We start from the raw sequence: 10,573 nt of genomic DNA, 5'->3' as shown, positions 1-10,573 counted from the left end.
ATATTGGCGCCCGAGATTGAATTTCTCGTTTACTCGCATACAATGTTCACCGCATACAATGAGATAACAAATAATATATTATATATGTACATATATTACATACGCTAAGATATATTTTATTACCATCACATATCTATGTTACACGCGAATTGAATACAATAGATTACCGATACATTAATCTGCTTTTGAACCAATTTAGCTTTATCGGTATTTTTATCTGCGGACATGTGCTTCTGAATTCCTGTTTTAGCTGACCTATAAATACGTAGATAAGAATATCGTGTGGGGTAAAAAGATTTGAGATACCGAAGTGATATTTTAACTTTCTCTCAGCGAGATATACAAATTTTGATGCGTAACATCTTGATGCGTAAGCTTCGTCAGTGAATCACTACAATCCAGTAAGATGCCATATTTCGAATGTTCCATTCAATAGAATAACAGATGTTCATATAAATTCCCTACTTCGTAAGGTTATTTATCTTCGTACCTTTCCCTATATATTATTCTAATGTATATTCCTTCTGTGTTGCTTTTCACTTTGCCGAAGCCACCGAAGTGAATAACCGAGGGCAATAGCGAATGAGTCAACGGACCCACAAAGCAAAGGTGTCAGCAAGGAGTGTTCGAGTGAATGCATATCCAATTACAGTACTGTGCCCGGTCAGGCGATCTTTGAGAAGTTGAACTTCTAAACCGATCGACTTACCTAATTTCTCTCGGCTTTAATGAGTTGGTTTCACCCTTCCAACCGATGAAACGGTCGGTTTATCCCATTAATCGGCCTTAGTAGAGAAATCCTATATCTAATAGAATAGATAATGGCATTTTACAAGGTTATAGGTGCAACGACGAAAGCGAAAAAACTCCGTCGTGACAGGTCTGAAAACGTTTAAATGCGTTTCGAAATGCGTCCGACTATAAATATCGAGATGAATCATTCGAGTGCATTGGCCTAAATACTGAGCCGCGTCACTGATGCATGGCGGACCGAGCATAGAGCTGCATCACTGTGACGGGACACGCCGCGGCTTAAATATCGAACGGAAAAATTACACGGGACTGAAAGCGTTAATGAATGGTGATGATAACAAGGGTTCGCAAAATGCCCTCGTTGCATGCGACGCTAATAACACCAGTCCTGTATAACGCTGCTGGCGAATTCGCATAAAAAATAAAAAGCGGAAGAGAAAACGCTCGGAGGCGAAGTGAATATAAAGCGGCTGGATGCTGCCGCTCTCTCCGGCCGTGCTTTTCATCGAGCTGGTAAGTAATTTCATTGCGGACATCGCTATACAGGATATAAAGTTACGTACATCCGGATACTTCCGGCAATGAGAGCGACTTTAAGACGAGCGCTTTGCTTCCCACGTTTTATACGGTACGCAACGCGATAAGAGCGTAGGAGAAGAAGAAAAAAGAAACGGAAAAACGTTTCAATGCGTTGAAACGTCCCTTGCTGTGAAAAGAACGGAAGCGTAAAAATGGACTTTAATACGCCCCTTCGTCGTGCTGCTCGTCAGCGCCGCGATAAAATAAATTAACGCAGCTCAGAAAAACAAAAAAAATCCGAGCTGCATTTTTTTTCCATTTGCATGTTCAATTGTCAGAATGTCATTTAAACGTAATTTGTATTACATATTAAATATTATATTATTGTTCACACCATTGTTCCGGGACAACGCATCTCATAAGCATTTACTTTCGGCTTTACCTTTTCATTGTTTCCTTTTTCCACACGAATTCGTGGGAAGATAATTTTATTATGTAAAAATGCGTTATGCATCGTGATAACGCAGTTGTAGACGTAGTGAAATGTACAGTATAAATGGATCCCACGTTGATGTCCCGGCGCCCGGATTAATTAGTCATGGAAATAATAATTTACCTCGTCATCCGCAAGTAATTATACAATTATGCGGTTATTTATAAATGAGTAGAATTAATCAACTGCTCGGATAACGCTTTGGAGCGGAGAACTTGCCGAAATATATTTTCATAATCCCGACACGGAAGCCGGCTAATCGCCTTTAGCACTCACGCGTATTACCTGGACGCAACTTCCGCCTGATAATGTCTAATATGTATACGCACGTCGGTCGGTGTGTCAAATGCAGATCGATCATGAGCAAAAGCACAAGCATGTAAAAATACAATCGTGCGAATTGCATGCAAAAATTTCGCATACCATTTACAAATGAAAATATCTTGAAACAAGGAGAATATAAATATTATGGAATGGATAAAAAAATAGGTATTATTTGCAAGTTTGCTTGTTAAAAAGTTTAGCATGCGCAAAAATAACTCTGCTGTATTTTCAGGAATAAAATAATATAACAAGAACACGTATATATATTTTTTCTACAATTATAATATATTACATATAAAAAAATATAGATCATATTTTTCTCATTTTAGAAAGAGAAACAGAGTTGTAAAAATAATTTTCTTCCATGTGCAAGAATTAAATTATATAAGAAGTATCTGAAACTATTTAAACCACGTATTTAAGCATTAAGACGTGTGATACATTATCACCGGCTTATTACTATCTCGTTCTTGTACGGAATAAAACGTTAGAAATATATATATTATTGTACATGCAGTTGAAATACATTTGCTGTAATGCAACATGCGCTTTTCTTAAATAAGAAGAAGAAACAAACCGCTAGGCGGAACTCACCGTCGTTGTTGGTCCGTGCGCGAGGTGGGGATGAGCTGACGGTCGGAAAATTTCTCGAGACATTGTCCCGCGGTGGCGGCTGCGGTCCTTCGAGGTTTGGACTGGGGCTGAATTCGGCCCTGAAGTCCGCCCTGTCGAATCCTTCCTCGAACTCGTGCATCAGCGCCAACTCGTCCGCCTCGACCTCGCCCTCGAATTGCTCCCGTAGCACCGATCTCGGAACTGCGGAATGGAAAAAGGGAGTTCGAAGTCTGCTCGCTGTGTAATGGACTCCATCAGCGACACATCAAATATACATAGAGGAACGCCGTTTTGTACAAGATTTGCCGATATAAGGAAAGAATCCGTCGACGATGGCGATAAAATCATTTCCGCGTCGGTATTGGTTTCCGTTAAAAGCCTGCGATTGAAATTTGAGACGGAGAGTGCATGTTTCATGAGCAAAAAAATTACGTAAAAAGAGAAAAAATTCGGATACGACCATACTTTTCCGCTCGTAATTATTTAATGATACGCGAGTACACTGACTTCCGCGTTTTATGTGACATCGCGGCAAGATGCTGCGACGAGCAGGCTGGATTTTATTATATTCAACGACTCATCTATACGAGTGCGAGTGCGAATGCGGAAAATGCGAAATCATTCGAACGTTCGAATGCATCTTGCCTCTCAAGAATTCCCGTGGCATTCTATTCCGCGTATTCTGCGCGCGCTGCATTCGCGTCGAGCTAAGTTCGCACGAATTTATGCGATGGCTTCCAGAGCGTCCGTTCTAAATGCACGTAAAAGCACGTGGATGAGCGTCGATCGCGCATCAAAATGTAAACGTTAACGTTATGCGCGATGGCAAATAAATCCGCTTCAAGATGTGTGGGCGCAGTCGGCTAATACCTGGCCAGCAATAACGTTGCATTTGCGTTACGCGTGCGCGCACGTTGTGTATCGAATCGGAATGAAATGCTACCGATCGTTGTAAGTGATACGCAATCGTTATCGTTATCGCGGTTACACGGTGCTGCCCATTTTTCATCGCACGTGGCGTCGCCGCGCTTGCAATAAACCTCGCGGCCCCGCTAGGAGTATGCTCGTGAATTTGCGACGTGAAATAGTTTCGTTGCGATCACGAAATAACATTTCGAGGTAAAATGTAAAGATATATGTGATATATTTTGAGAAACGACACCGATCGATCGAGAATTTTGCAAGAGCGGCAATCGTGGATGGCGATCGCAAAATCTATGTATATGCCCAAAAGTAGTGCATCGCGATCAACGCGATTCTTGATGCTTTATTTCAATACGCTTTATTTCACACGTACACACACACAATCAGAACTTAAATATATCATAAATTCCTATAAATACCATTTTCATAATTTTAGAATGTAAAAGTATAAAAAATAGGAAATGTCTATTATACTTTTAACTTTAATTTTAGAATATAGACTCGTAGAATTAAGCTTCTATAAGTATATGTCTTTATATGCATCTCAGCGGTACAGATGTGAATTACGATTAACCACACCCATCTAATATTTTGTACATTTTTTCAAAAAAGAAATTAAAAGCTCGATATTTTAACTTTCTACCCAGTCTCGTATATTTATTTTCTTCCCTAAGAGAGCCCGAGGCTTCTAAGAGAGCCAGGTCTTCCAAGATGGCCCAAGAAAATTTCTTCAGGCTGATTAGCACTGTCCTCAGAACGTCAGTCAGTAAATAAACTTGCAAGATATTCACCGAGACACTCTGCGTGAGGAGAACACGGCGAAACTCTTGGCAAAGTCTTGCTAGCCTCGCTTTAAAATAATTTCCATCATTTCGCCGGAAAATTTCCGCATGATAATCTAGAAGCGCGCACAGCACCCGCGGGCCCGTTCACCGAATTAAAGGCAAATGACGCGACTACATAAGCGAGTGAGCCGGCGCGGACGACGATGTAGCTTGTTTACTGCAATTAATAATTGTAATTTAACACCAATTCTGCGGCAGTACATGCCGCAACGGGTTATACCCGGTCTTGGCGCCTGGCGCCCGGCGCCCGGCGCGCTCGGCGCGTTCGTGCGCGCGGAACGCTCATGACGCTTTAAACCGAGCGAATACATTATGACCCGGGTCCACGTATAATGGAACGGAGAAAATGTGGAGGGCGGAGAAGAGATGCGGTTGAGCTACCACCGCTATTGCCGCTAGTGCAACATTATGCGCGAAGTATTGTGGAAAAATATCATTTTCCCGACCATTCTACCGCGAAAAAGTATTCAAGCGTTATATTATTCAATAGTAACAATAACATTCGGGCAGAAAGCAATTTCAAAATTAATACCACACTATCGAGTAGATTTGTTCATAAGATATCAAAATTAATTTTTACGTTGGAATTTTATATATTAAAACATATAAATGTATATTGCTTCGTATATTTATATTCCTTTGAATATTTAATTACTTTAAAAACTTTAGTAAATTAAAAATTGATAATGCATATTTATGTGAACTGCGTTTCATTACTTTCATTGATTTAAGAACGGTTTAAAACTTTTTAAGATAAATCAATCTTTTTATGCGAGAAAAAGTTCAAAAACTAATAATATCCTATTAATTAATTATATCACGCGATTCCAACTTGAGGTACTTAATTATTTTTTTACTTAGATCATTAATTTATGAAGAAATAACAGAATTTTCGTTGCTAAAGTATAAGAATGCTAAAGAACACAGTAATGACGCATACGGATGAGGTGTAGCTTACTCGTGGCAATTAATTACAGTAATTTAACACCAATTTCGCGGTACAGCTTGCCGTAAATGCGGGTTAAATTTACTTTGAGTCGGTACACCGATGCTTTAATCTGTGTGGATATATTAGAACCCCACCACAAGCGAGAATAATATAACAAAGGAAATACTCCGGCAAGATGCGCCATTGCAGATGCCATGCACGCAAATTGATGAAATAATTACTTATCGCATGATCGTCGAATTATTGTGTCGATAGTTACTGGCGTTGTCTCACACCCTACCTATGACTTGTGAAAATTAGTTGACTTTTATTTTACAGCGATATCAGTCATCTTGATAGCCAAGAATGAGTTGGATCAGTATCAGGAATACCGAAGCTCGTTAGCGCATACCATAGTTATCATTAGCTTAACGTAGGTCGTCATAATAACGTTGCGCTGCCTCGCTCATCGGCCGGGATACAGGATAGAGGATGTTAGCCACGGTCAGCAGCAATAATAATGAGAACCAGCAATTTGCGACGCGCGAGGCTTTTACCACTTCGCTGCTCTCTTGAGGGAGCATTAATTTATTATGCTGAAATTGTCATACCTGTGTGTATAGATCATACTCGCATTCATGCTCGCATTCATAATAAAATGTTGGCATGTACAAATGCAAATATAAATTAACCGCGAGTATTTAATATCACGCTTATGAAACTCTGCCCTCTGTCTCTCAATTCTTCTTCTATTTCAATATTCATCAAGTAACGTAATATTCTTAAATGGTGGAAAAATTGTGGAATTAAATTGATAACCATATGTATGTGTATATACATATATATATTTTTTTACATTATTTCGCGGAACATCAATTAGAAGGTAATAACGTTCTATATTATATATTAATCCCTAATCTCAATTTTTTAAAAAATTATTAAATCAAGATTTAACTGTCCATGTTATTGAAGAACAAAACCCGCAAAAAGTTGCCGATTATCCTCATATTGACGCAAATTGGCTTTAATTGGCTACGTTCCGTCTCACTATAGTTCGTGAATCACAACGTTCGTCTCGTTAAATCGGGAGGTCGCAGCGGTAAAGCCTTCAATGAGTTCATCGTGGAGACGGCTGGAATAAGGGCGGAAGGGGCTTGGATAGCAATAATTGTTCCCCGAAGTCCCATCAAGGAGATATATCGTATGGACCCTGGCAAGGCTAGAGACATCCTAAATTTTGCAAGTCTCTACGTCGCGACGCGCTAATAAGACCTCTGTAATGCACGAGAGGTTCTCTCAATCTTGCTTGACGCGAAAGGGGCCCATGTAAGTCGACGGAACGATGAAAGGAATTTTGAGATCAGTTTAAGCTCCGCTACGAGCCACTCGTCGACAGAGAAGCCAGAAGTGGTACAAGTGGCAGCGAGATGCAGATTTACATGGAAATGTCTTCCATCTGAACGACTTTTCATTTTCGATGGCTGAGTACTGTACAAGGGATCACCAACTGTTCCCTCTTTTCAGCTAAGGCGTTGAAAACTCGATCGAAAACTTCAGTAAATTTAATCACGCGACAAACTGTGCGCCTAACAAATCGAGCACATTCATATTATATCAAAGACATTTAATTGCGTACAATAATATCGAACAAGGGAGTAAAATTAAACGGGGAAACAAATTTTCAAAACTATAAAAACGTAGCAAGAAAATCCATTTTTGAAAAAAATTGAGCGGATATTTTTGCCAGGATATTTATTTTTTGTTGTTTATTTTCACGCAAAAAGTCGACGCGCTCAGTATAAATGTATTGAAGCAAAACACAATGGCGTTGCTATTGGAAAAAAAAATTTATCGCAAATTGAAAGTGATATGTTATATGTGCACCGACATTGTTAAGCCAAATGCCGAACAGTTTTCTTCGTAGAATTTAAATTCCAAAGAGCCTGTATTAACGTCATCGATATTTAAAATTTCCAGATTAAATATCTCAACAATTATAGCTTCTCAATTAAATTTTCCTCAAGTTAAAGTCCACTACAGTCTAATTGGAAGCTAAGCTTTCTCGCTAATTAAGACATGGATAAGATTTTCCTCAAGAGGAAAACAAAACATCGAACTTAGAAAAAACCTGCTGCTGGTATGAGAGCGAAGGCACGCAATAAAATGTAACGATATAACTTTTTAACTGAATAATGTAATAAAAACATCCTAATTACTTCTAAAGAAATTTTTACCGTTTTTTTTCCCTTTACTTTAAAGGGTTTACATTTTCTAAAATAAAAAATTGCACCGAGTAAGTACACGTATAATAATCGCTTTACACCATGTACTCCGCGGGTTTTTTTTACGAGCGGTTAATGCAACACACTCATTATTGCAACGAGCCCCCTCGAGGCATTTCCCCGTTGTTCGCGGCGTATCTGTTACGGACACCGAACATATTCAGCGAAATCGGATCGGTATACGGGACGACGCCTGGTAACGGCACGCCACTGATCTCGAATGGCCAGCAGGCTGAGTTGCGCTCACCGTTTCTCTGAAATTAGGAACGTATGTACGAGCGAAAGGATGCTTCGCTTGCATCGATGTTGTAGTTTGCAGCCGGATGTTGCATATAGGCACGTCGCTTCGCGCACTTCGTGCCTGTATCATCCGTTTCTCTGTCAGCACCGAGACGCCAACGCAAAACGATCGCCTTAATAAATGTTGGAAATCTCGCCGGAAACACGTATCTTACAATTTGCGCATAATCCGACGGAAATATTATTGAAAGAATTTCTCTACAAAATGTGCTATTTATGGAAATGAAGAGATTTCATATAATATTCCCGATAATTTTGGTAGATTTAAATAGTAACATATACGGAAAAAAAATTATACTTGTCGAGAAGATATCAGTAATATTGCAGCGTACTTTCATAATGGATTTACTAAATTTCATTTTTCGTCTATCGTGACAAATTTAAACACGCAATCGGCCTAGGGCCTAGACTGTCAGCTAAAAATCCATCAGACTTTACACAATGCTCGACTGCAGCGTGTTTTTTAATTGCGCCCGAAAACGTGAATATAGAAACTCACGACGGGCGAGGCGTCTCGTTCGCTTCGATGCGAGAGAAGGGTCTGAATGACATATCCGATAAAATGGGATCGCGCCTTCGGAAGCGATCGCGCGCGCGCGCGCACCGCGCGCGATAAATCTCCCCCAAGACTGACAAACGAAAAAGTTAAACGCCGTAATCGAAAATGTAGTATGTAAATCCCGGCGGTACGCGGGGAACACGCGCTCCGGCGGTCGTTTATCCGTCGCTATCGAAAATTTCACGCTCGTCGTTTTTTTTTCCAACCCAAACAACCCCTCGCTCTTGTCGTCCCTCGCGTTCCGTCATGTCAGGCCGGCCATGCTCTGCCGGAACAGGAGCGTTGACCACAGGAAATGCAAAATCGTTTTGTCACGCGAAAAAGTGCTAACCAGTCGACAATGGTGACCCCCGGTTTTATCGAGCGACCTTTCGCTCGCTGCCATCCGCCCGCGCAAATGATATTTACGCAGAAATATAAAAGAGAAAGGGAGAAAGAAACAGAGAGGGGAAGGACAGCGCGCGGATGCGGCTGCCAGGGCGTGTAAACGCGAGGATGATTAATGAAGAGCGATGGATCGCTCGCCCCGGTCGCCGAAGGACGAACGCGTACCAGTCGCGGTTATTAATTACACGCTTTGCATGAAGCGATAAGAATAAAGCATCGATTGACCGTAAACGGAGAAAAGATAAAGAGAAGTTAATGTAAATTACGATCGGGGATTAAAAAGCGCGACGTTCATCCTTTTGAACGAAGCTTTTCCGCAAGATCATCATAAAAGTTTCCTGTGAATTCGAATAGAACGCGCCCTTTCTCCGTCTCCTCTTTCTTTGGAAGAATATACATCATAATTCATTTTCAAATTCTTCACATACCTGCCTTGCGAGGTATTAAATTCCTGCAGAATTCTAAAGGATCTAATGACCGTTCTTATCTTATTAATCGAGTCAATCATCCATCTTCATTCGTCGTTTCGCATAAGTACTATAGCGTAATCATATAAAACAGAGGCGTGTGTGTTTCGATCAGAAAAGATCACGCAGAAAAGATCACGCACAAGAACTATTTTCATGTGTCAGTATTTCACACCGGCGCGGCGCGGCGTATATATAATTTGTCATTTCATTTACATTTTGTTCTATTTCATGTACTACATGTCATTTCCCTTTTCTCTTTTCTTCTCTCGGTGCGCGGAACAAATTCTCTGCGGCAACGTAAAAGTGTTTTTATTCCGCTTCAGCACATAAGCCCAGCATCATGTCAGATCTTAAAAATGCGCTCGAGTCCTCATTTACTTCTAGCTATTTTACCGGCTTGACAAACTTCCATTAAATGTTTGATGCTCGGCGCTTTCTTGTTTTCTTAACTTAAAGCTTTTTACAGAAAATGCAATCGCTGGATTCAACAAATTTCTTACAAAAACATTTGAATCCATTTTTGATATACACGCAGGATAGCTTTTCTTATTCTGTGTGTATTGTACATGTATTTACCAGAAATAAGATTTTCTCTCCTCTGAATACCTTTCTCATTTTCAAAAATAGTAAAAGTATTTTGATCCTACATTATTATACGACTACAATATGTTTTCACAAATCATGTGCATTTGCTTCGTCTTATATTTGGGAAATTAGTTTTCTGTATCTATAATCAATCTTAGATTTATAAAAATGGATTAAAGACGGATTTGTAAGGATTAAAAATGGCTTAAAAAACACCTCTAGTATTTATTTGTTTTTCGAGTAGTAAAAACATTCCGCTGTGCGCATTGATTTAGAGATGCCCTGAGGGAAAATGAAAAAGAGTGTAAAATAACCGAAAGCTTGAATTGCAATTTTTACACAAAGGCTATGTGCGAGCGACAATATTGAGTAAAAACCAGGTTGCAGGTTGAATCCGGTCGTAGAATGTATTACATATGTAGTTTGAACGAGTATGCAAATACGTTCGCGGCTGGCTGTACACAGACCGAGGCTAGTTGTCCGAACAGGCACGGAGGCATACTACTCTCGTGCATTAACTCTTCCTATTGTGTTGGTAATAATATCTCGAAAATAAAATTGAGTTGAATAAAATTACGGGTAATATTAA

General features: G+C 39.9%; 1 protein-coding gene across 2 annotated transcripts in view; it reads right to left on the bottom strand.

Moving 5' to 3' along the window:
- Window positions 1-10,573, bottom strand: part of LOC139778785 (uncharacterized) — a 68,335-nt gene that overhangs the window by 25,264 nt on the left and 32,498 nt on the right. For both annotated transcript variants that reach the window (XM_071716890.1, XM_071716891.1), the window contains exon 5: window positions 2,684-2,905. In XM_071716890.1, coding sequence (XP_071572991.1) covers window positions 2,684-2,905 — 222 coding nt within the window. The remainder of the gene's footprint in view (window positions 1-2,683; window positions 2,906-10,573) is intronic.

The sequence above is a fragment of the Temnothorax nylanderi genome, unplaced genomic scaffold, assembly GCF_030848795.1.
Source record: "Temnothorax nylanderi isolate EJ_2023f unplaced genomic scaffold, tnyl_v1.0 TNYL_tig0195_pilon, whole genome shotgun sequence".
NCBI lineage: Eukaryota > Metazoa > Arthropoda > Insecta > Hymenoptera > Formicidae > Temnothorax > Temnothorax nylanderi.
Note: the sequence above shows the minus strand (reverse complement) of the source record. Positions and strands in the feature narration are given on the sequence as shown.